The sequence below is a fragment of the Carassius carassius genome, chromosome 4 (assembly GCF_963082965.1).
Source record: "Carassius carassius chromosome 4, fCarCar2.1, whole genome shotgun sequence".
In the NCBI taxonomy this organism is placed as follows: Eukaryota; Metazoa; Chordata; class Actinopteri; order Cypriniformes; family Cyprinidae; genus Carassius; species Carassius carassius.
The window spans coordinates 36,809,536-36,837,488 of record NC_081758.1 but is presented as its reverse complement, the minus strand read 5'-3'; the positions used below and the strand labels follow the sequence as shown (position 1 = coordinate 36,837,488).

The 27,953-nt window shown below is 40.8% G+C and overlaps 1 protein-coding gene across 2 annotated transcripts in view; it reads left to right on the top strand.

The window, feature by feature from the left end:
• srrm4 (serine/arginine repetitive matrix 4) overlaps window positions 1-27,953 on the top strand; it is a 114,803-nt gene that overhangs the window by 54,194 nt on the left and 32,656 nt on the right. The window contains exon 2 of one of the 2 annotated variants that reach the window (XM_059548689.1): window positions 22,880-23,020. The exons of the other annotated variant lie outside the window; for it this stretch is intronic. Coding sequence (XP_059404672.1) covers window positions 22,880-23,020 — 141 coding nt within the window. The remainder of the gene's footprint in view (window positions 1-22,879; window positions 23,021-27,953) is intronic. 2 annotated transcript variants of the gene reach the window in all.

The following is a 27,953-nucleotide window of genomic DNA, read 5'->3' as shown; positions in this document are numbered from 1 at the left end:
ATAAAACAATAAGCAATTCATTCAGAACTCGACAGGTAATTTTAATTACATTCAATCACACATAGATAAACTGTGAGTGCATACAGTCAATGTGGATTATGACAAGAAAGGTTAGGTCTATGGTTAATATAATGTGCTCATTATTCTCTGTTTTGCTGTCATCTCATGGTGCTTTTCTAAAAAATTTTGCATAAACAATGCAGATTGAGACGTTAGACATTTGGATCCGTCTACAGGCTTTTAATAGACAAAAACGTGGTCATAAACAGGCATGGGCCAAAACAGGCAATCCAAGGTCAAAATACATAGGCAAAACAAGGCAAGAACTAGACAGGCTAACACGCTAATAAATAATCAGCTGTGTGTGGAAGTATGTAACTTTTATAGTGTCCCTGATAAGAAACAGGTGTGGTGCAATAATGAGTTCCTAGGCAGGGGTTTATGGGGCATGGAGTCCAGAGAGAACCAAGACAAAAGCCCTTATCATTTACATTTACATTTAATCATTTAGCAGACGCTTTTATTACAAATGAGAACAATAGAAGCAGTCAGACCAACAAGAGAACAACATCAGTGCCATGACAAGTCTTAGTCTAGCACAGAACTTTTTTTTCAAGAATATGAAAAGAAAAGAAAAGAAAAGAAAAGAAAGATAAGTGCTAGAATTAGTATTATCGTTACACATTGTAATTGGAGTTATATACCGAAGGACTGCAGTGTATTTCCTGAGTGGTAATTAAAGATGAAGTGTGTAGTTTCTGTCTCACTTGTTTCATCAAACAGAATTCCAAAAATAACGTTTTTTTTTTTTTCTAAATAGATTTTTTAAGAGGGCAAAACACTCAGATCCCGCCCTAAACGGATGCCATTGGTTGCTGTATTGGGCCACTAAAAAAATTAAATAACAACTGATAGTGCCACAGTGTTTATGCTTTTCAGGAAATTTCCCAAAGTGCTACATTATAGTCTGCATACACTCTTTTATAAGACACATAAAGGCATTGTGCATGTGCGCAAGGTATTTTAGAGTCAGATTTAGACATTAGTCAGATTCAAGCAGTGTTGTGCCAGTTCATACTTAAAAAGAACTAGCTCAAAGTTCAGTTCACACAGATGATAATGAACTAGTTCATGTTCATAGTTCATTTAAAAAAAAAATGAACTAAGTTCACATATCTAAAAACTAACTAGTTCACGTTCATTTGTATCATTATAATATTTTAACAAATATGAAACGCGCTTTTTTTAATGGCTACAACATTATAGTATGCCTACATAGCCTACTCTCTTTTTGTACAAATTTCTGCACATTAATTTAATTCTGAATTTTGCACACACAAGTTGAAAGGCATTTGTTCAAATCAAGTTCACGGATAATTGTGCGTGCATTTATTAGCCTAATTATGATACTAAAATCCTAACAAATAGGCTATGCTATGTACAAAAAAATCAGATGAGCCCATAATATGAATGGTTAAGCATTTTCCTCCCATAGAAAACCATTATAAGAACGCTTAATGTGGCTTAATGCAGATTAGAATGTCCCCTTATTATGTCGAAATAACGAGATATCGATACTAGGCTACTGTGTCCACCATGGTCTCCTTTTTGATCAGCAGAAACGTTTTTGCTTGTTTTGGATCTGACTGTCCAGCGTATTTGAAAAAGTTAAGCAAACTTTCCTGTCTTTTTGACATTTTTCCCCTGCGTGAAACGATCGAGGCTAACAGCAATCTCAACTAGTACAACAAGCGCGCAAGTCATGTGTCACAAACATTGAACACTACACAAACAGTATTTTTTTTTTCATTTAGGCAATTAATTTTAGTGACACAGGAGATGCCGGATCCAATGTCGGAGGTGACGGAACATGTTCCGGCTCAAATTAAGCCCTGGTAAAACCTGACTTTTCAAATGAGCGTGAACGTGAACTGCGCGTTCTGTTCATTCCTGCCAGAGTGAGCGCCGCTCTCGTTCACGTTCATTGTATGAAAAGTGATTCGTTCAGTTCAGCGTTCAGCAAAAAATATGAAATTGCCAAAGATGAATGTGTGTTTTTGAGGAAATAGACTTTTTCTCAATGGCCTGGTTTCCACCTGATATTAAGATGAGTAATAATTACTTGTATTAGTATGCTTTCTTACAACATGTCCCAGAGTGATAACGTTAGAAGAGCTGACGAAGAGTACAGTACTTGGTGCTTCTCTTCAAAATTCAATGTGGTCATGTGTTTTTAACTACCTCGATGTGGTTTGAGTGATCTAATCACAAAACTCTTTAGACCCTGTTTCAACCTGTATTTAGCACTGAACACTTGTAATCATATCACAAAAGAATGCATCTTAAAGGGATAGTTCACCACCCCCCAAAATTAAATGTTGTTCCAAACCTGTAAGACCTTCATTCATATTCGGAACACAAATTAAGATATTTTTGATGAAACCTGAGAGCTCTTTTACCCTGCTTAGACAACAACAAAACTACCACCAGTACATAGTAAGGACATCATAAAAATATTTACATTTACATTTGTGATGCAATCTTGGAAAAACCCATTGGATGTCACTCTGGGACTTTTTCAGGAAATTTGAAAAATAAGTTGAATGTCTATTATTGTCAAAACTATTATTCTATAACATCTTGTTCATCACCTCGTTAAATATCTTGGCAAAATTAACTTGTTTAGTGCAGGAAAAATAGCGATTTATTGTCTTTAACTAATGTCTTTCACTTATGTTAAGAACCCACTGTTGAGGTTCTTCAAACACAGTTAACCTATCTAAATAAACCACATAACATATATACAGTAGGCTTAATGAAGGTGTATCAATGCACATTTCCCATCAGGCCAGTTCTGTGTAAACCACTGCACGCAAAGTTTTTTTATTGATTTATTTTTTATATTGTGAGATGGTGGAGCTCAATAGAACAACAGTCTAAAGTAGCTGCTCACTTAAACGATCTGGTTCGTATCAGTTCGTATCGTAGCTCAATCTTGTTAATGTCAGTACCCTTAATGATCATATAATGGACTATTTCACACCCAGAGATGAAGGATCAGATGATGATGTTAATAAAGAGGAGGAGTCCGATGACAGTTATATGCACAGGTGCGCGAACAGTTGTGCTGCACTTGCTTTTCTAAATGTAATCTAAAAGCTACAATATTCCTGCTGTCTAATCATACAGTGGGTGATCAAAAGTTCAGAGACTATACCCATGGTAAACAATGAAAAAGTGTTCTCTTTAGGGTAACATCAGTCTTTTTGTGTAATGATGCAGTATAGCGCCCCTGACAGACAGCTCTTGTTAAACCTGTGAAGTGAAAGTGAACCCTGTCTCATCTTAAACCCACTTTTCTCAAAATTCCATTGCTGAAAATCATAGCTATCAGCCAACTTCAGATAACCATAACTTTTGTTATGTTCAAGCTATAGACAAAATAAAAACAGTTGTGGAAAAGGCTTGCTTTCACATGGTATAAAACCCTAAAAAAGGTAAATTTCACCATGTGTTGGGTTTTCCGAGGTCGAATCACATTTATTAATTTAGCAGACACTTTATCCAAAGCAACTTCCAATTGGGGAATACATCAAGCGATTCTTCTGAAAGAGGCAAATAGACACAGGAAGTGCTCGTCATACCAAGTTTCAAGCATTGTTCAAATAAGTAAAAGCTAGACAAAGAAAGATGAAGATTGTGACAAAAGAGGTGAGCTTTCAGCTGTCACTTGAAAAATGTCAGGGAATCAGCGTTCCGGATAGGGGTTGGAAGATCATTCCACCAGAGATGGAACAGTAAATTAAAATGTTCTGGAAAGTGATTTTGTCCCTCTTTGTGATGACACCACGAGGTGATGCTCACTAGTGGATCTCAGACTTCTGGAGGGGATGTGGATTCTTAAGAGTGAGTAGAAGTAGGCTGGTGCTAAGCATGAGGCTGTTCTATATTCAAGCATCAGTGTCTTGAACTTGATGTGAGCCATAATTGGCAGCCAGTGCAGAGAGATAAAGAGAGGTGTGAAGTTGTTTTTTTTGGGCTCGTTTAAGACCAGTCGTGTTGCTGCATTCTGAATCATTTGTAAAGGTTTGACTGTGCATGATGGAAGTCCAGCCAGAAGAGCATTGCAGTAGTCCAAACTAGAAATGAGAAGGGCCTGGATAAGAAGTTGTGCAGCATAATCCGTTAGGAAGGGGCTGATCTTTCTGATATTGTGCAATGCAAACCTGCAAGATCTAGTAGCTTTTTGAATGTGGTCTTTGAAAGTCAGCTGGTCATCGAAGATTACACCGTAATCAGAAATCAGATTTCTGTCCAAATTGATGGGGTAATTGTTGATGAACTTAACTGGACGATGAAGCCATGCTGTAGATTTGGAGTGGCCAGGTGTCACGCTCAGAGGGAAGAAAGAGAGAGATGTAAATGAACTTAGAGATGTATTTAATAATAAAGGATAAACTCAAAACAGAAAGGTTTCATTCAGAACATAAATCACATCATAAGAAATAATGCAAAAGCAAACATAAAACAGGAACAAACTTAACTTGGAGACAGACAGAACGGCGGGAAGACTGGTAGATAATACTGTGGTAGAAGAGAGTAGTTTGAGTCCAGTGTCTAACGAGTAGATCTGACAGTGTTCTGATGAAAGTGCTGTGTATATATGGAGGTGCGTTGATGAGGAGCGGCAGGTGCAGGTGATCAGAAGGCGGGTGATTGGGAACGAGTGGGCGTGGTGATGGAACCTGACGGTCTGGATGTGTTGCTGACAGTACCCCCTCCTCCACGGGCAGCTCCCGATGCCCGGGAACGTCGGCGAGGGCGGCCGCGAGGTCTGGGAGCAGGACGATCCGGATGTTGTTGATGATAGTCCGAGAGTAGAGATGGATCGAGAATGTCATTGCGAGGAACCCAGGACCGTTCCTCGGGGCCGTAGCCCTCCCAGTCCACGAGGTACTCAAGCAAGCCCCCTCGCCGCCGAGAGTCCAGGATCTCCCGGACAGAGTAGACCGAAGGGTCCTCCTGGACCTCCGGAGGAGGAGGCACCTCGGCACCGCCAGGTTCTGTGGAGGGAGTAAGAGGAGGATTAGTGGCAGGTTTGAGTAGGGAAACATGGAATATAGGGTGAATACGGTAGTGTGCAGGGAGCTGGAGCTGGTAGGTGACGGGGTTGATTTGCCTCTGGATGGGAAACGGTGCGATGAAACGGGGGCTGAGTTTCCTACAGGGCAGTCGGAGGCGGATGTCCTTCGTGGAGAGCCACACTAGCTCGACGACGAGCTGGACGACGTCGGACATCCGCAAAGGTCTTATGTCTCCGAACTGCTTGCTGTAGGTGAACATGGGCCGAGTCCCAGACCCTCTCACTTTCCCGGAACCAGTGGTCGACGGCTGGGATGTTGGAGGGCTCCTCCGACCAGGGAAATAGAGAGGGTTGATAGCCTAGTACACACTGAAAGGGAGTAAGTCCAGTAGTGGATTGTTTCAGAGAGTTTTGGGCATATTCGGCCCAGGGAAGGTAACGGCTCCAGTCATGCTGGTCGGAAGAGCAATAGGCCCGGAGGAACCGTCCGAGTTCTTGTATCTTCCGCTCAGTCTGGCCGTTCGTTTGAGGGTGGTAGCCCGAAGATAGACTGATGGATACCTGAAGTTTTTTGAAGAATGCATGCCATACCCGGGAGATGAACTGTGGTCCCCGGTCCGACACAATGTCTTCAGGTAGGCCGAAATAGCGAAAGACAGACTGGAAGAGAGTTTCTGCGGTTTCCATAGCCGTGGGCAATCCCTTGAGGGGAACAAATCTACACGACTTGGAGAACCGGTCTACGATGACTAGAATGCAGGTGAAATTGTTGGATGATGGTAGATCGGTGACAAAATCAATGCCAATGTGGGACCAGGGACGGGCAGGTATGGGTAGTGGCCTGAGTCTTCCTTGTGGTAACTGTCGTGGAGTGTTGGTCATGGCACAGACCGAGCAGGCACGGACATGTTGGGTAACCTCACGGGCCATCCTGGGCCACCAGTACCGGGAACGAAGAAGTGAGAGGGTTCGCTTGCTGCCTGGATGTCCAAAGCCCGGAGAGGAGTGGATGGAGTCCAGAAGGGAGGAGCGCATGGAGGAAGGGACGTACTGTTTCCCTTCTGGACCTCCCGGCGGAACTGGCTCTCGGGATATGGCTTCCTGGAGTTGTTGGTCCAAGTTCCACACGATGGGGTTTAGGAAGAGCTCTGGAGGAAGGATAGGGTCGGAGATTGGCTGCGGGTCTGGCTGGTAGATACGGGATAATGCGTCCGCCTTCTTAATGTACTCTTCCATGGCCTTCTGCTCCGGGATGGACAGAGGGTAGATCTTACCCTCGGGAAGTTTCGCTCCAGGCAGCAAGTCAATGGCGCAGTCCCATCGCCTATGAGGTGGTAATCTGGTAGCAGCCTGCTTGCTAAAGACGTCCTGGAACGCCCTGTAGTCCTCCGGTATGGAGATGCACTTGGTGGATTCAGGACTCTCGACGAGGGTTGACTGAAGAGAGAGTTTTGGGACGGGTAGGTGTCGAAGGCAGGATTCGTGGCATTTAGAACTCCACTCGAGGATGTCACATCTCTCCCAATCCATGGAAGGTGAGTGCTTAATCAGCCAGGGACGTCCCAGGACGATGTCCACTGTAGCACCCTCCAACACCAGAAATGAGATGTCCTCCACGTGGAAGTTGCCGATTTGAAGTTGGCAGTTAGGCGAACGTTGCTTCACTTGGCCGGATCCCAAGGGCTCTCCTCTGATGGTGTTGATCTGATATTGAGGATGTTGAGGTAAAGCTGGTAGGTTGAGGGTTCTCAGTGTGTTGAGGGAGATGAAGTTCCCCGAGGCACCCGAGTCGATGAGAGCTTGGGCTGTGAAAGCAGAGTCTTTAATCCGCAGAATGACCGAAAGTTTTCTCATGTTAGTTACGTCTGGGGAGATATTTAGAATACTCACAGAAGGTAGTGATGGTTTTATAGGACAGGAAGTGATGGTGTGGTTCTTGCCTCCACAGTATAGACAGAGCCCCTGGGACACACGGCGGTATCTCTCAGCAGCGGATAGATGATAGGAGTCTGTCTGCATCGGTTCTGGTGTTGGGGGGGAATGTCCAGGAACGGGCGAGGCGGCTGGCAGAGAGATGGTGTCAGGAGAACATGCAAACAGGCGCTGAGCGATCTGGGTGGTCTTTTGGATGAGCCCTTCGAGACCGATTGAATCGTCGAAAACCACCAGTTTCTGTCTGATGTTACAATTCAACCCCTGACGGAAGATTGAGCAGAGCGCTGGTTCATTCCATCCACTAAGGGTCGCTAGGGTGCGGAACCGGAGAGTGTACTCACCAGCCGAAGAAGAGCCTTGACGCAGGCGTAACAGTTCATCCGAGACTGATAAGGATCCGGTAGTCCTTCCAAAAACTTCCTTGAAGTGTTTAGTGAATGCAGATAAATTACCGATTATGGGATTTTCCGCTTGCCATAGTGCATCAGCCCAATCCAGCGCTCGGCCCGACAGCAAACTGGTGATGAATGCCGTCTTAGATCGCTCCGTGGGAAATCGTTGGGGCTGCATCTCAAAATGCAGAGTGCACTGCAGGAGGAAGCCGTTACATTTGTCCGCCTCGCCCGAATAGCAAGCAGGTAAGGCCATGGGACTTCCAGAGGCAAAGGGGGAAGTGCTCGGTGAAGGCTGGAAGATTGATAGGAGAGGATCGGAAGTGGGGCGAGTTGACATAGTGAAGGATCTGTATCTTGTCTAGGTCAGATCTTCTGTCACGCTCAGAGGGAAGAAAGAGAGAGATGTAAATGAACTTAGAGATGTATTTAATAATAAAGGATAAACTCAAAACAGAAAGGTTTCATTCAGAACATAAATCACATCATAAGAAATAATGCAAAAGCAAACATAAAACAGGAACAAACTTAACTTGGAGACAGACAGAACGGCGGGAAGACTGGTAGATAATACTGTGGTAGAAGAGAGTAGTTTGAGTCCAGTGTCTAACGAGTAGATCTGACAGTGTTCTGATGAAAGTGCTGTGTATATATGGAGGTGCGTTGATGAGGAGCGGCAGGTGCAGGTGATCAGAAGGCGGGTGATTGGGAACGAGTGGGCGTGGTGATGGAACCTGACGGTCTGGATGTGTTGCTGACACCAGGATGACAAGAAACTCAGTCTTTGCCAGGTTGAGCTGTAGGTGATGTTCTTTCATCCATGCCGAGATGTCCCCCAGGCAGCCTGAGATCCATGCAGCTACCGTTGGATCACCTGGTTGAAATGAGAGATAGAGCTGTGTGTCATCAGTATAGCAATGGTAGGAGCAACCAGTTGCCTGTATGTTGGGTCTCAGTGATGTGGTGTATATGGAGAAGAGGAGGGGTCCAAGAACTGATCCCTGAGGAACCCCGGTGACCAGTTGATGTGCTTTGGATACCTTCCCACCCCAGGCAACCCTGAAGGACCAATCAGTAAGATTGAATTCAAACCAGCGAAGTGGAATCCCTGTGATGCACAATGAAGAGAGGGTGGACAGGAGGATCTGATGATTCACTGCGTCAGAAGCAGCAGATAGATCCAGCAAAATGAGAACTGATGATTTGGATTTGGAAATATACAGGACTTCAATGACTGACAGTAGTGTGGTCTCAGTTGAATGGCCATTCCTGAAGTCTAACTGGTTGACCTGTGTAAGAAATAATGATACCTTGTTAAAAACAATTAGTTTGCGTGTTTTTGCTATGAAAGGAAGGAGAAAGACATGTCTCTAGTTATCTGTAAGTAGGGGTGTCCCCGACTAAGGATTTTCATAGTCGAATCGGAATTTTCGAATCTTGCCGACATTCGACTGATAGTCAAATCATATGTTTGGGGGCTGGGCAAAATATATTAACTAGAGTCAAGTCAGACATTGGACTAACATACTGATGTTAACACACAGGGAAAATGTGTAATGAACACCTTGCAGATATAAATGGGGTAAATAATGTTTTATGTTTTGATAAGTGAGTGAAGTGAAGTGAAGTGACATTCAGCCAAGTATGGTGACCCATACTCAGAATTTGTGCTCTGCATTTAACCCATCCGAAGTGCACACACACAGAGCAGTGAACACACACACACAAACTGTGAGCACACACCCGGAGCAGTGGGCAGCCTTTTATGCTGCGGCGCCCGGGGAGCAGTTGGGGGTTCGATGCCTTGCTCAAGGGCACCTAAGTCGTGGTATTGAGGGTGGAGAGAGAACTGTACATGCACTCCCCCCACCCACAATTCCTGCCGGCCCGGGACTCGAACTCACAACCTTTCAATTGGGAGTCCGACTCTCTAACCATTAGGCCACGACTTCCCCTCACTAAAGTGCACACACACAGAGCAGTGAACACATACACACACACACTGTGAGCACACACGTGGAGCAGTGGGCAGCCATTTATGCTGCGGCGCCCGGGGAGCAGTTGGGGGTTCGATGCCTTGCTCAAGGGCACCTAAGTCGTGGTATTGAAGGTGGAGAGAGAACTGTACATGCTCTCACCCCACCTACAATTCCTGCCGGCCCGAGACTTGAACTCACAACCTTTCGATTGCGAGTCCAACTCTCTAACCATTAGACCACGACTTCCTCTCTAACCATTAGACCACGACTTCCACATGATGAACAGATAGCTAACACTTAACATCGGCGAAACCATAACAATTAACAATGTTATTGTTTTTTTTGTTTTTTACACTCTCATTATAATGTTAGCCTAAAACGTTAGCAATTAATGTTCTGCATTTCTGTTTTGAGTTGCGCACGCTGAAGATGACCAGTAGAGTGACGCATTTGATAGCAAGTTTTTAATCAATGGGATTCAACTCATAATTTCATATAGAATATGCTTAGTTATTTATACAACATAATGTTAATATTAGGACTTATAGGCTATTTGAAAAAAGGACCCGAATGCACATGAACATATATGCGGGGCTTTGAAAGCGAACTCCTTTTGTGTCCACTTTTGCCCCCTTTTGGGCAAATGAGCAACTCCGAATACAGAGCACCCCCTAATGATTGGGCTAGCTACAACATGCAAAAATAACTACTTGATACCAATGTGACAGTAAAAACTCATGAGAGTACTACAATGCATGCATGAGCATTCCTTAAAAAAAAAAAACAAGCTGCAGCACATGCAGGTTCTACATCAGATCGCCAGCTGCTGCGTCAGCAGGATTATACGCATACGTCATGGTACTCCTGTGAATAGCAGTGGAGACTGATGTGCAACTGAAGAATTGTTGAAAAAAGTTATTATTTTTTGTTTTCTTTGTGCACAAAAAGTATTCTTGTAGCTTCATAAAATTACAGTTAAACCACTGATGTCACGTGTACTATTTTAACTATGTACTGGGCCTTGAGCGTGGTAGTTTTGTTGCTGTTTATGCAGAGTCAGGAAGCTTTTAAGTTTCATCACATTCACGCATTTAGCAGACACTTTTATCCAAAGCGACTTAGAGTGCATTCAGGCTAAACATTTTTTTTTTGTCCCCTGGGAAGTGAAACCACAACCTTTTGTGCTGCTAACGCAATGCTCTACCATCGAGCCACAGGAACACTGTTCTTTTTTTATATATTTTTGATATCTTAGAAAATAAGATATCAAAAATATCTTATTTTCTGTTTCTAAGATGAACGAATGTCTAACAGGTTTGGAAAGACATGAGGGTGGGTAATTAATGATTTTCATTTTGGGGTGAACTATCCCTTTAACAGCAGATTGAAACAGACCCTATGTGCTTGTTTGGGCACCTGTGTTTGTGTTCATGTCTACAAACTTCTGAAACAGCTCTGTGGAGATGTGACATTTCTCTTACCCACCTTTTTGTGCGTTTGTGTGTGACTTCTATTTCTGGATCATGCTCCCATCTCAGTCTTCCATTCCACCCCCTGCTTTTCTGTCCCATCACACTGGTATCTGTAGCCAAATATATATATAAAAAATATATTTTATGGAAAAATATTTAGTGCTTCAACATCAACATTTTTACATAAATGCCATTTATCGATAAAATATGGGCAGCTGTGGCCTAATGATTAGAGAGTTGAACTTGTAACTTGAAGGTCACAGGTTTGAGTCTCGGTGCCTAGCAGGAGATGTAGGTGGGAGGGAGTGAATGGACAGTGCTCTCTTCCACCTTCAATACCCATGGCTGTAGAGCCCATGGCCCACTTGGCTTGATGAGTGTCAGTTGTTGGTTATAAGAAATACAATAACTTAAATGAACATTTACTCTAAAAGTTATTCAGGAAAATAATGATAGGCTAATACAACTGAACTGAATAACATTTGATGATCAAGTGTCTAAATAGTCTATAACAAAGTAAAAGAAAAAACTCATTACACTTGTTAAAACACTTTTATGCAGTTCTATAGAGTTTAATAGGCTATATAACAAAGTTTTGTTTCAAATGGATGAAGAACAGGCTACTAGCAGTGCTGGGTAAGTTACTTGGAAAAAGTAATTCACTACAAATTTCTACTATAAACATATATATAAAAAAACTACTAATTACTTCTTTAAAATTGTAATTTGATTATATTACTGATTACTGCATTTAAAAAGTAATCAGATTACTAATTACTTTACTTTCAAGTTTACTCTTCAAGTTGTCAAACCTAAAAAATGTGCTACAAAGAGAAACTCAGTTATTTTATTAATTTAATATTGACAGAAGAAAATACTATTTTAATAATACTATAGTATTATTTTTATAGCCTACACTCCCAATATCAACAACATAAATATAAATATTTTTTTTAAATAAAACAAATTGAATGTGATTTCTGCATTCTCAGTCTCTGTGAGTATCTTTCTGATACCAGTCACCAACATGACATGAGAAATACAGTAGTGTCACACTACGCTGTTGGAAGGAACACAGAGCAAAGGATAAACAAAGTAGTCTTTATTAATCCAACACAGGCGTAAATCCAACAGGGAGAACAGGAGGAAGACATACATATGGAACTAGTAGACCCAAAAAAAAACGAACAGAATTTTACATAGATTATAAAAGACATGCTAACAAGGGAGCTAAGGAGACACACCTGGGAACTAAAATCAACAAATCAAGGAGGGACAGAAACTGGGTCACAGGGAAGAAAAAAAAAAAGACCCAGGCCGCAGCCATAATGATGGCCCAAGGTGGAGCCGGCAGTGGAGCAGGTGGAGGAGGAGTCCGAGGCAGAGAGCCAACGAGTCAGGGTGGAGCCGAGGGCTCCGGCGACCAAGGCAGAGATCCAGAGATCCGCGGCGGAGCCAGAGCAACTGAGGACCAAGGTGGAGCTGGTGGGAGGAAGGAGCTGATGGACCAGTGGTTGACTGTGGAGGCAAGGGAGCTGAGGTGCAGCAGCTGGGACTACGGGCCAAAGCGGAGTCCGGGCCTCAGAGGCTGGAGGCTGCCCAGAGTGAATTCTCCCCTTGCTCCAGCAGGAGGAGGATGTATTCCGGGCAAAGGAGGGGATCCATACAACACAACAGAAAGATTAATGGACTGAGGAAAAACGTGGAAACAAAACAGAGGGGAGACATGCATTTTACTGTTGTTTGGTCGGGTCTTCTGTCACACTACGCTGCTGGAAAGAAAGCTTGAAGTGTCTATTATTAAATGAAGTAATTCATGTCAAAAACAAATATTTTCTGATACAATAATCCGTATGAAACCAACACGAGGTTGGTCCCGTCTGAGCTCACCTATATCACACCCATGCACATTGCGCAGTATAAGATCATCATCCATGTGAAACCAGGCTTGACACACGCGAACATATAAATGTCCACATCACCTCCGTATAGAAAGAAAGATTCAAGTTCATCTTGGCTTTTCGTTTTTGGAATAATTTAAGGAATAAGCATTTGTAATGCCAACGCGACTAGCGGATGTTCTCATTCTGATGAGTCATTTATTTTTACTTATTAGTGTTACTGTGACATAAAGTTGTTCACATTTACGTACTTGTTGAACTTTTTCAAAACTATAATGCCAGACTAAAATATGTTGAATGCAACATTTTGAAATATGATTCATACGAATTGAAATACAACCTTTTATTTTATTGCTAAATTTTGTAGTACTCGCCTGCATTTTAGCTCACATTGACCAGTGATTTATTATATTGCATACTTACTTGCAAAACATGTTTTTTTTTCACTGCATTTGTAACTTAAAAGTAAAGTAATTTTATTGACATAAGTAACTGTAATCAAATTACAGAAATGTAAAATGTAATGCATTACTTTACTGCATTACCAGGAAAAGTAACTAGATTACAGTAATGCGTCTTACCTAACTCTGGCTACTAGCCTATATAATTTATGCAGTAGGAAAAATTATGTATGGAAACAGCTCAAGGGCAATATTTTTTTGCAGTACACCAAAACTTCATTTTTTTAGGGATGCCATCATCACTCACTCCATTTTATCGGTAAAAGGCTAGTTGGATGGGAACAGGCTGTGGACAGCAATGTTCACAGCAACTTTTTTTTTTTTTTTACACATATTATCTTTGTCGATAACAAAAAGGTGGAAACTTGGCTATTGTGATGTGCAATAAGGAAACCCAAGCTAGGAGCGATGACTCATTCACAACAACTGAAACACATCAACCATCAACACAATCTAAATAGCTGACATTAAACTGCCACTGAGACCTCACATCACAAAACAAACAACACACCATGTCTCGCCCCCCTTTTATTAGACCCTGTTTTGTTTTGTTGTGTGTTGTTGTTGTTTTTTAATACTTCTAACTGTAATACATTCCACACAGTTTATGCTATGAATGACATACCTCAAATTGTGCAGCTTGTTAAGGATGAAGTAAGCCATGTAAGGAGAGTTGTTGCTGTTGTTATCTGGAACACGATAGTAACCTACATAACAACACATTTAAGATGAAAATGCATGAATTAAAATATATTTCCTAGTGACTGGCTATCACAATATTAGTTATTTTTGCAATCAAGCGAAATCAAAGAAGTCTCCATTCTAGGGGTGTCACGATATACTGGTATTGACAATAACCGTGATATTCAAAGCAACAATTATCAATACTGTGTTTATTTAGTGTGTGAATATATACCGGTATTAGTGATAACTGCAACATGTAAAATGAACAGTTCTCTAATGATAACACCACATGTAAATACTTCAGCGCCAGTACCTGGTTGAGCTCCCCAGTGGCAGTATTATTCCTAAATGCTGATACCTGTCACACAAGAAGAAGACGCAGCGCTCGCAGCTACTCCGAGGAGAGCCGTGTTCATCAGAGCAAGTTTCCATTATTTTACTAGTCATAGAATGGGAAACGTTATATTAACCTGTTAACAGCGGTTTTCTATGTTCATATATTTAAGTAAAGCCAAGGGCGATTATTTTAATAAGTACCGTTTTTTTCTTTCCTCATCTTATTTTTGTATTTGCAAGCAATACTGCCTGTGCGTAGTAACACTTTATTTCTTTGTTCAAATCTATTAACAGTTACACGATTAAAACTGATCTTGAAAAACTGAGCGACCACATTGCTACAATAAACTCTGTAAAATGTTAAGTTGGTCGCAGTGCCATGCACTTAATGCCTCATCTGCGGTCATTCTTCAATAAGGTTCATAGTTAACATATAAATAACATAAATAATAATGAACAATATTTCCACTGCATTTATTAATCTTAGTCCTTTTCATTTCAGCATTTACAAATACATTTTTAAAATCTCATGTTGTTTTTGTAAACATTAATGCACAATGAACTAAAATGAACAATGAACAACTCTATTTTTATTAACATTAACAAAGATAAATAAATTGTGTAATAAATGTATTGTTCATTGTTCATTCATGTTAGTTAATGCATTAATGTTAACAAATGACATCATATTGTAAAGTGTTACCATTAATATTTATTCATCATACTGTTGAACAATATTTTCTCTCTTGTTATTTCAAAGAGTTTCAAAGACGACGGAGAAAGCCAGAGTCTTGTGCCCTGCATTTATCAGTATCCTTATGTTCGTTGGGTGAAAAAGAAAAACTCAATAAACAAAAGTACCAAGTACAAAGACTGATATACCCCCCCCCCCGCCCCACACACACACACAATAACGTGATATGTAAAATCTAATATTGTGACAGCCCTACTCCATTCCATAACTGCTAACAAATAGAAAGGCTCAAGTGTCTAACAGTTCTCAAGTAAATGTCCTGCAGCTAAAATCTGCAGCTTATTATTTGCTAGAAAGCTTTTCCCTGCTGGTAACTTGGAATAGTTCAATTTAGACCCTTCAAATGATCTGTACTTTCCAGAGTAATGGATTGCAAGCACTCTAGACAGCTTTGAAAGTTAGCAAGCCCAAACCAATGCAAGTGCATTGGGGATGCACATGTTTGAGACCGATATAAATAGCACACCATAAATCTGACTCCCTGTGGAGAAGTTCTTCCATAAATTCTGAAGCTGATCTGAGAAAAGTAATTCAGTGATGGGGAAATCAATTTCATTTAAAGCTCTCATCATGTAGTTTACGGCCAGTAAAAAAGAGTCTGGGTTTAGAGAAGTCCGAGAGACGTATTATATTACAGCGGAAGGCTGTGATATTACAACAGTTACAGCCTCCTGAGCTCCTCAGTTGGTTGTTGCTGCTGTATCCCAGCAGGTATATTCTTTTTGGTCACCAGGTGCCAAATTCACAAAACATTCTTAAGAATAAAATTATATTAACGTCTGTTTCTTAATCTTAAGAATAAGGTTATGAATATTTTGTATTCACATGCATTTTCTAAGAATGTTCCTATATTTTTTCTTAAGATTCATCTAAAGACAAAACTAAAGACAAAAAAACTAAAGACAAAACTTTGTAATTTGTATTTTTCAAGAATTGCTCTTAGGAATGTTCTTATCTACTTAAAAAAATGAATATTTATGTTACACTGATCCACAAATAATCCACTTCAGCCCATCAATTAATTTCTTGTGAAGTGAAAAGCTGTGTGTTTGTAAGAAACAAATTCATCATTATGGCATAACTATAAACCATTGCTTCTGGAGAAAATACGAGTCCCTAATAAAAAATAATTTTTATTAATTCAAAATCACAGATTTTTCCTTGTCCACCAATAACATGTGACCTCTGTCAGATATGAACTTTGATGTTTGGGTCATTCAGCTGCCCTCACACCAACATGTTTTCACTATTTTGCTGTCTGTAATCCTATGCCTGTTATACCCAGCAGTCTGATGTATTTTCCAATCAAGTACTGAGACATTAGAGGGTCGTGTAGCGCTGTGGTGCCGGAAAGTTGACATTAATAATGTGATTGTGCTTTGCCCTCTCTTATGCAGAGGTCAAAAGTCAAGTCAAAGTCACCTTTATTTATATAGCGCTTTAAACAAAATATATTGCGTCAAAGCAACTGAACAACATTCATTAGGAAAACAGTGTCAATAATGAAAAAATGATAGTTAAAGGCAGTTCATCATTGAAATCAGTTATGTCATCTCTGTTCAATTAAATAGTGTCTGTGCATTTATTTGCAATCAAGTCAACGATATCGCTGTAGATGAAGTGTCCCCAACTAAGCAAGCCAGAGGCGACAGCGGCAAGGAACCGAAACTCCATCGGTGACAAAATGGAGAAAAAAAACCTTGGGAGAAACCAGGCTCAGTTGGGGGGCTAGTTATCCTCTGACCAGACGAAACCAGTAGTTCAATTCCAGGCTGCAGCAAAGTCAGATTGTGCAGAAGAATCATCTGTTTCCTGTGGTCTTGTCCTGGTGCTCCTTTGAGACAAGGTCTTTACAGGGGATCTGTATCTGGGGCTCTAGTTGTCCTGGTCTCCGCTGTCTTTAAGGGATGTAGAGGTCCTTTCTAGGTGCTGATCCAGCATCTGGTCTGGATACGTACTGGATCCGGGTGACTGCAGTGACCCTCTGATCTGGACACAGACTGGAACTGGTGGCCACGGTGACCTCGGAACAAGAGAGAAACAGACAAATATTAGCGTAGATGCCATTCTTCTAATGATGTAGCAAGTACATAGGGTGTTATGGGTTAATTAATGCAGCATAAAAATCCATTAACGGATTTGGATAATAAAAGCATATTAGTATGCTATGTGTATGCCAGGTTAAAGAGATGGGTCTTTAATCTAGATTTAAACTGCAAGAGTGTGTCTGCCTCCCGAACAATGTTAGGTAGGTTATTCTAGAGTTTAGGCGCCAAATAGGAAAAGGATCTGCCGCCCGCAGTTGATTTTGATATTCTAGGTATTATCAAATTGCCTGAGTTTTGAGAACGTAGCGGACGTAGAGGATTATAATGTAAAAGGAGCTCATTCAAATACTGAGGTGCTAAACCATTCAGGGCTTTATAGGTAATAAGCAATATTTTAAAATCTATACGATGCTTGATAGGGAGCCAGTGCAGTGTTGACAGGACCGGGCTAATATGGTCATACTTCCTGGTTCTAGTAAGAACTCTTGCTGCTGCATTTTGGACTAGCTGTAGTTTGTTTACTAAGCGTGCAGAACAACCACCCAATAAAGCATTACAATAATCTAACCTTGAGGTCATAAAAGCATGGATTAACATTTGTGCATTTGACATTGAGAGCATAGACCGTAATTTAGATATATTTTTGAGATGGAAAAATGCAGTTTTACAAATGCTAGAAACGTGGCTTTCTAAGGAAAGATTGCGATCAAATAGCACACCTAGGTTCCTAACTGATGATGAAGAATTGACAGAGCAACCATCAAGTCTTAGACAGTGTTCTAGGTTATTACAAGCGGAGTTTTTAGGTCCTATAATTAACACCTCTGTTTTTTCAGAATTTAGCAGTAAGAAATTACTCGTCATCCAGTTTTTTATATCGACTATGCAATCCATTAGTTTTTCAAATTGGTGTGTTTCACCGGGCTGCGAAGAAATATAAAGTTGAGTATCATCAGCATAACAGTGAAAGCTAACACCATGTTTCCTGATGATATCTCCCAAGGGTAACATATAAAGGGTGAAGAGTAGCGGCCCTAGTACTGAGCCTTGAGGTACTCCATACTGCACTTGTGATCGATAGGATACATCTTCATTCACTGCTACGAACTGATGGTGGTCATATAAGTACGATTTAAACCATGCTAATGCACTTCCATTAATGCCAACAAAGTGTTCAAGTCTATGCAAAAGAATGTTGTGGTCAATTGTGTCAAACGCAGCACTAAGATCCAATAAAACTAATAGAGAGATACACCCACGATCAGATGATAAGAGCAGATCATTTGTAACTCTAAGGAGAGCAGTCTCAGAACTATGATACGGTCTAAATCCTGACTGGAAATCCTCACATATACCATTTTTCTCTAAGAAGGAATATAATTGTTAGGATACCACCTTTTCTAGTATCTTGGACAGAAAAGGGAGATTCGAGATTGGTCTATAATTAACTAGTTCTTTAGGGTCAAGCTGTGGTTTTTTGATGAGAGGCTTAATAACAGCCAGTTTGAAGGTTTTGGGGACATATCCTAATGACAATGAGGAATTAATAATAGTCAGAAGAGGATCTATGACTTCTGGAAGCACCTCTTTTAGGAGCTTAGATGGTATAGGGTCTAACATACATGTTGTTGGTTTAGATGATTTAACAAGTTTATACAATTCTTCCTCGCCTATAGTAGAGAATGAGTGGAACTGTTCCTCAGGGGGTCTATAGTGCACTGTCTGATGTGATACTGTAGCTGACGGCTGAATGGTTGCAATTTTATCTCTAATAGTATCGATTTTAGAAGTAAAGTAGTTCATAAAGTCATTACTGCTGTGATGTTGGGAAATGTCAACACTTGTTGAGGCTTTATTTTTCGTTAATTTAGCCACTGTATTGAATAAATACCTGGGGTTATGTTTGTTTTCTTCTAAAAGAGAAGAAAAGTAATCGGATCTAGCAGTTTTTAATGCTTTTCTGTAGGATATGTTACTTTCCCGCCAAGCAATACGAAATACCTCTAGTTTTGTTTTCCTCCAGCTGCGCTCCATTTTTCGGGCTGCTCTCTTTAGGGTGCGAGTATGCTCATTATACCATGGTGTCAAACTGTTTTCCTTAACCTTCCTTAGGCGTAAAGGAGCAACTGTATTTAAAGTGTTAGAAAAGAGAGAGTCCATAGTTTCTGTTACATCATCAAGTTCTGAAGTTTTGGATATGCTAAGGAACTTGGATACATCAGGAAGATAACTTAAAAAGCAGTCTTTTGTGTTAGAAGTGATGGTTCTTCCATACTTGTAACAAGAAGTAGGATTTACAATTTTGGCTATGTGAAGTTTGCACAGAACTAAATAATGATCTGAGATATCATCACTTGGCTGAATAATTTCAACACCATCAACATCAATTCCATGTGACAGTATTAAATCTAGAGTATGATTTCGACAATGAGTAGGTCCTGAAACGTGTTGTCTAACACCAATAGAGTTCAGAATGTCTATAAATGCTGATCCCAATGCATCTTTTTCATTATCAACATGGATATTAAAATCACCAACTATTAAGACTTTATCTGCAGCCAGAACTAACTCGGATGTAAAATCACCAAACTCTTTAATAAAGTCTGTATGGTGCCCTGGTGGCCTGTATACAGTAGCCAGTACAAACATAACAGGGGATTTATCATTAACATTTGTTTCTCTGGATAATGTTATATGAAGCACCATTACTTCAAATGAGTTATACTTGAAGCCTGCTCTCTGAGAGATCCTGAAAACGTTGTTATAAATTGAAGCAACACCTCCACCTTTGCCTTTTAGACGCGGCTCATGTTTATAACAGTAATCTTGGGGGGTGGACTCATTTAAAATAATGTAATCATCAGGTTTTAGCCAGGTTTCTGTCAAACAGAGTACATCTATATTATGATCAGTGATCATATTATTTACAAAAAGTGTTTTCGTAGAAAGGGATCTGATATTCAATAAGCCAAGCTTTATCATTTGTTTATCCATATTGCTTCTGTTTTTTATTTGTTGAACCTCAATTAAATTGTTAATCTTAACTTGGTTTGGACGTTTTTTGTTTTTTCTAGTTCGGGGAACAGACACAGTCTCTATAGTGTGATATCTAGGTGAAAAGGTCTCTATGTGCTGAGAATTAACTGACCTCTGTGACGGGAGGCGGCTAGCAGACGGTCGGTTTAGCCAGTCTGTCTGCTTCCTGACCTGGGCCCCAGTTAGTCAAGTATAAACACTAAGACTATTTGCCAAATTTCTAGAGAGAAGAGTGGCGCCACCCCAGGAGGGATGAAGACCATCTCTTTTAAGCAGGTCAGGTCTGCCCCAAAAGCTCGTCCAATTGTCTTTGAAACCTATGTTATTCTGTGGGCACCACTTAGACATCCAGCCATTGAGTGATGACAATCTGCTATGCATCTCATCACCACGGTAAGCAGGGAGGGGACCAGAGCATATTACAGTGTCTGACATCGTGCTTGCAAGTTCACACACCTCTTTAATGTTATTTTTAGTGATCTCCGACTGGCGAAGTCGAACATCATCATCAGAGGTGGCAGAGGGCAGGCCTCCTCCTGCTGCTGAGAGAGAGGCAATCAGCATTTAATCTGCAAGACTGATTTACTTCACATTACAATCAGACACCCACACACACAAACCATGCAGGCACTCAGACACACAAGTTCACGCAACACACACTACTCTCACACTCAAGAGCTGGATCTGTAATTATGCCAAGGAAATCAAGTCAGGCCTACTCAACAAGCTTTAGTAATCAGTTTTATTTATCCATTTATTTTCTAACTGTTTTTAAGGAACATGGCAATTACAGGAAAACAAATGGCTCAAGTGTTATGTCACAGTCTTTGCTGAATCACCTGGGTATATCTTTGCTCAAGTCCCGTTTCAATCAGACACATTCTGATTGTGAATAGAGAGAGTGTTAAACAGCAGTCTTACTGTTAAAACCACAGTTTAGCTGTTTTAATTATTTTATTTTGTATTTGTATGTAAAGTGTGATTTTAGTAGAAATATATTTTCATGTTTTGTCTGATTTCTACAGGTTGTAACACAACTGTCAGGGTTTGGGTGTGAGGGTGAGACAAGGACTCTTCATTAATGATAAAATAAATCAAACAAAAACTACCACATGGGGAAACAGACTGGCAACTTTGCAAGCAGTGCAAGACAGGATCATGACACAACCAGGGAACATACAACAACAAAGTACCACAGGACTGCAAACACAAGGAGAATAAATAGGGAGCAGACAAGGGACAACAGGTGGGGCAAATGAACCAAATAAGCAGGTAACAAGGTGGGAGGGGTTAGAAAATAAACATGAGAGCTCATGACACACAGAAACAAACAAGAAAAGCCTTTTGCTCACACAAAACAAACCACAAGTATACTGTATGGCCAGCAAAACAAAATAATACACAAACACACAGCTAACAAGAACACTCATAAGCTGTGTTTTCTCATCAAATCATGACAACATAAAAACACACAGCCCTTGAAAACACAAGCTGTGTAATACACAGCACAAAACATAACATAACACACAGCCCGAGCGAGCTTGATAACCGTGTGCTCCAACAACGAGACAGAACACAGGTAGCATGAGTGTCCGAACCCTGACACAAAACCAAAACAAGACATGAGTGCCGGGATCCGTATACCAAGGTCCAACATGAAATAAGGAAACAGGGCATGCAGAGTGCACTTGAAGCCATGACAGGAGTGTCAGGGCTCTGTCACAATACCACAAATAAAGACTAAAGTGACAGAACCCTGACACACACACACACACACACACACACACACACATCAGTAAATGTATGGCACTGTATGTATGACAGTAATGATATTTCTTTTTGTACAGTATATTTTATCCATACAGGGCACCTGATACCTAATTTAAGCCATACAAATTATATTTATTATAATTGTATTTTTTCTAGCAATTTTTTTTAATCATAAAGGTTTGAAAAAGTTTGTAAAGAAAATTATTTACATTTTTGTGTCTTTCAGTACATTAACATTGTACATTTCAGTGTATAAAAATAAAAAAATATATGTACATTAGACATAAAATATATATGAATACAAAAGACATCACCCTTACAATTAACTTTTAAGTAAGCTGTATTTTGTATAGCTAACACAAACCAAATTACTCAGTTTTCATGTCAACCAATTATAAACAAAATTTCAGCCTGGCCAGGTGTATTCAGTGAATCATTAGACAGCATGAAAAATATAATTGACAATGACTTGTGTGTGCAATTTTCAAATGTCAGATGTTTTAGTGTAAGATCATGAAGGATACACATATAACTCTTCACTTATCTCCACTGACAGAAAGACGAGCACATGTTAGTCTTGAATTTCCAAACCATGCACCTTAAAACCTTGGGATACGCACAAATAATTTTAGAAATGTCAGTTCAACTGAGGCGTGTAAATAAAGGCTTCTCTTTTGACACATCATTTGAATGCTGAGCAGTTGACCTCTGCATTTATGAAGGTCTTAGAGAGAAACATGAAAATGCTCAATGTTTTTCAGCGGAGGACCAAATTCAACCTACTTCCTCAAACACAAGTGCATTTACAAGATGAATAACAAAATAATGGGCCTTTTTCATGCCTTCAGAACAATGCATTTCAGTTTCATTATAGAGCTATAATTAAGATCATTGCATAAATGCCCAAACTTTACAAAAGGCAAACACAGAAAGTCATTTTATGATTGTCTGGACTTTAATGCAGGTTAGACAGCCTTTTGCCTGTAAAATATTTGATTCTAATGACTTTTGTTATTCTGTTCTTCCAGACTGGAGACAGCAGTTAGCCTAGCACCCAAAGACGATGAGGAAAAAGTGAAAACAAAAGATGCAGTTGCAAAAACCCATAAGAAAAATGGACACACAAAATGCAGAGGACGTAAACGCCATAGTCACCGGCAAGTTCAGAGGTCTGTATCTGCTAAAGCTGTGTCATATACACATTTTCATCAAGAATGTTTTGGTGTTTAGGAGTAACTTTTATGGTTCCCTGAGAGGGAACGAGATGCTGTGTCTAGCAGACACTATTGGGACTGCTGCCACCAGGACGGGTGTATACGGGAAGTGTAAGAGGGTGCCTGCCAAACACATCACCAATTTGATTGTATGAAGGAGATGTGAAAACAGGCAAGCCCTAGGCATGGTGAGAACACTTAGCATCTTGTTTCCTCTCGGAGAACCATTATTACATTACATTATAGTGTTTTTTGTCTTGTGAGTCGCAGTGTTATTGTACGTCTTCATCGCGTCTACCTGTCTTTAAGTGTGCATACAGTCATGAGTAGGCATGGGCCGATGACCGGTTTCAAGGTATACTGCGATTTGAAAATGTCACGGTTTCAAAACCACAAATATTTTCCATTATACTGTTCCTGCGGTATGCGTTGTTTTCCATGTCTCCTTGAAGACTGAAAGAGTAGGAATCCCTCAGGCTGAGTACAGTGTACAGAGTAACACTGACCCCTTCCGAGCGGTCAGTCACATGTGTAGGATGGCTGAACTTAGGGCCCAGGTACACTTCACATACAGCGTTCCTTTCTGTCTCGCGCACAGCTGCGTCCGCACAGCTTTCAAAAGTATACTCAACCACAGATTAACGCGGATGGATGAGCTCACATGCACAGTACCACGGTTGCGCGGCTGTCTGAGAGCTCTCTTGATGACGAAAATAACATAAATAACAATGGTGTGCGGATGGCCGAAATATACTTTGGCCTTTACTCGATTGGCAACCGGCAGTTATTTGCCTTATTGCAACTCTCAGTTCTGGACTTACACAATATCATTTATGTGATAATATGAAGTCTGTTAATGCCCATTAACACAGGCCAGAGACGCTGAAGAAGGATGCACAGAGAAAAATACTGTAGCAGGCAGATCACTCACTGTTCGTGATGCACAAACTATTGGAAGAAAATCCTCAATATTGATTTTGGGTTTTATATTAAAGGGTTAGTTCACCGAAAAATGAAAATTATGTCATTAATAACCTTCATGTCATTCCAAACCCGTAAGACCTCCGTTCATCTTTGGAACACAGTTTAAGATATTTTAGATTTAGTCCGAGAGCTCTCAGTCCCTCCACTGAAACTGTGTGCACGGTATACTGTCCATGTCCAGAAAGGTAATAAAAACATCTTCAAAGTAGTCCATGTGACATCAGAAGGTCAGTTAGAATTTTTTGAAGCATCGAAAATACATTTTGGTACAAAAATAGCAAAAACAGGTTTGGCCATATTACTTTTTTTTTTTTTTTTTTTTTTTTGCCTCATGCAGCGCACTGCCTGCGTCTGAGTTACAAACAGTGCACATTAACAGATAGCTAAGTTTTATTACAAATAGTCTCTAGGTTTGTCAGTATGGACCTTTTATGGAAAAAAGTTGTTAAAAAGGTCTGAAAGTTGCAAAATATAGTGCTAAAGTCGCACTAGTGTATGAGACGGGGGAGTTGATGGCAGGGTGCGGTGGTTATTTGTTGCGGTCAACGTGAATATTGTGGCAGGCTGCCACAAATAAATCAATGTATGGGAAATCCTGGAATACACAACCAAACTGATCGTTGCTGTATACATCCCTCCCAGCTACAACAACAGGAACAAGGCACTAAATGAACTGTACCAGCACATCAGTGAGCAGCAGACAGCCCACCCTGATACTTTTCTAATCTTGGCTGGGGATTTCAACTACGCAGACTTAAAGAGTGTGTTCCCAAAAATATACCAACACATTGACTTTCCAACACAGGGGAAACAACACTCTACAAGTCCCCACTGTAGACAAAATTATTGGGCATGTACTGAGAGACTGTGCAGTGGAACTCACTGATGTCTTCACAGACATTTTCAACATTTTGCTTAGTCAGGCTGTAGTCCCCACATGCTTCATGGCTCCCACCATCATTCCAGTGCCGAAGAAGCCCTCTCCATCCAGCTTCAATGACTACCATCCAATTGCACTTACCCATATTCTCATGAAGTGCTTTGAACGGCTAGTCATGGACCACATCAAGTCTGCAGTTTATAATAAGAAACGCTTCTCATCCAACACTTCTTAGCGCCTACAGGACTTCAAGAGCAAGGAGTGGGTGCGAGTGGCCATGTTACTCTTCTGCTCCTGCCTTCTATCCTAAAAAATCAAATCAAGACAGAACAGCCCTCTCAGAGGTTTTAGAGGAAGACTTGGGATGCTGTGAATAAACTTCCTTAAGGCAGTGTACTGCACCTTCACCTCCCTGAACTTCTCAACCACCTTCTCAATGGAAGTGGCAAAAAGTCCGGAAGGCGAAAGTTGAGCGTCAAGAAGAAAGGGCTTCTCCTTTCTCCCAATGTCCACAAGATTTAACCACAAATGCCTTTCCGTAGCCACCATTGCTGCCATCATATGCCTAATGGCAGCAGCAGTCTGTTTAGTGGTGCATAGAGCCAAATCTGTGGTCCACAGTTCCTCGACTGCCTCAGGGAACAAAACCTTGCACTCATCTAGATCTCTAAGAAAGTCTGCTTGGTAAGTTTGAAAAACAGCCATAGTGTGCAAGTCTCCACCAGTTTGACCTGACTAAGGCTACGTCCATACAAAGCCAGAGCTTTCCTTATCCGATCTTTTTTTTTCCTCATCTCAAGAAATATCTGCATCCACACGAAACCACAAAACCGACACAAAACGATGTAGTATGCATGCCAGACCAATATGTGGCGCTGCCACAGAGATACACTAAAAACGGAGAGGTTGAACTCGGACTATGCTCATAAACCTTGCGTGCGGTATACAAATGAACATGGATTAATACATTTATTAATCTGTGTTAATGTTAGTTAATAAAAAGACAATCGTTCAGTGTTTGTTCATGTTTTTGTTGCTGTTACGTGACGTAGTGTTGTCTGACTAAAGGTGAGACGTGGGCTGATGATGTCATCGTTTCAGAAAATATACTAGATTCGCTATCCACACAAAAACGCAAAGAAGGCGTTTTTAAATTTATCCACTCTGGGACCTAAAGCATATCGGTTTCACTTTACCAAAATGCTGGATCCGTGTGGACAAAACGCCTATACAATAGAAAATGTATGCGTATACAGCGAAATGCAACTCTGTGTGGACGGGGCAAAGTCCTTTCAGGCAAGTCGTGCCACTCGGCCGCCATCTTGGCAACGCCTCCGGGCAGCTATTTCAGAATAACAAGACCAGCTCCTATCTAAATGAATGGGCAGAGAGTCAGAACTGCACTTTCACTGGTCACCGGGACATAAAAACAGCATGTATAGAAACAACAGTGAAATATGATAAAAATCACTGAAAATTTTTGATGACTTTGCCCCAAAATAAGGTTTAAAACGCCTTTTTCCCCACAGGTTATACCTTTACTACGCATGCGCAAGGGTTCCTCAACTGTGCGCATACGTCAGTGGAACCAGACGATAGGCTTAAATGTTTCCCGGCTTGACTGTTAAAAGCAGATGATTGGCTTTCCAGCGGGAGGGGCGGGACATGTGCACACAACCGCCATCTTTGCCGTTACGGGTTTTCCTTATATAGTTGTATTGAGGATTGAGGAAGTGGCATGTCTCTTATAAACTGTCTCTGACGGGGCCTAATTCAAACCGTAGCGCGCACCATTACCTCCAACATTTTCCCTGTATGCTGGACTCGAGCTAGGTTGGGAAAATTCATTGCTTACTCTTTCATCTCCATCACCAATCACATCCACATGCTTACTCTCACTAGATGAGCCCAATGTAGTGCTATATGCGGAATCAGATGACCCATGAGAAGAAGTATCTGTATCCTGCCATGTGTCTGAGCTCACAGCAGAAGCTTTTGAAAGGTCCATTCCTTTCTCAATTTTTTTCCTCAAGCTCAACCTGCGGAACCCAAGATCTGAGTCTACACTGTGCCTCAGCAGCAGCTGGAGCTGAATGCAGAAACTTGTCCCTCATCCCGGGAGAAGAGGGACAAACACAAACTGAGCTTTTTCATTTAGAATTTCTTACAATGAGCACATTCAGAGCAACAAATGCACATGCTCCCCACCAAGACATATAACACATAGATTTTGTGTCCTTTGGTGTCAGAAACCTCGGACATGGAGGCACACACTTTCTAAAATTGCATTTAAACATGCCGTGGTTAGACCCCTGCTTAAAAAACCAAATCTTGATCCTAATGTTTTGTCCAATTTTAGACCAGTCTCACATCTGTCTTTCATTTTGGAGGTGTTAGAAAAGCTTGTTTTAAATCAGTTACAAGCTTTTCTACAACAAAATTCTGTGTTTGAGAAGTTTCAATCTGGTTTTAGATCACGTCATAGCACCGAATCGGCACCGTTAAGGGTTCAAAACGATATAGCACTATCTGTAGATTCAGGGGACCGTACTGTATTAGTGCTCCTGGATTTAACGGCAGCATTTGATACAGTGGACCATTCAATTCTTCTTGCACGTCTTGAGCATTGTGTAGGCATTCAAGGCTCCGCACTTAAATGGTTCAGGTCATATTTAACAAATAGGAGTTTCGCTGTCACAATGGGAGATTGCTCATCATCGTCTGCCCCCCTCTATTGTGGTGTGCCCCAAGGTTCAATTCTGGGCCCCACCCTGTTTTCTTTATATATGTTGCCACTAGGGGCTATAATAAACAAGCATAATCTGTCATTTTATTGTTATGCAGATGATCTGCAGATTTACCTGCCTTTAAAATCAAATGACAGTGTAGCATTAAACCGCTTGCAAAATTGCATTAATCAGATTAAGCTGTGGCTTTCTCGCAATTTCCTTACTTTAAACGAAGATAAAACTGAATGCATTGTTTTCAATACAAGATGCATGTCAGTAAATTCAAATTTAAGTT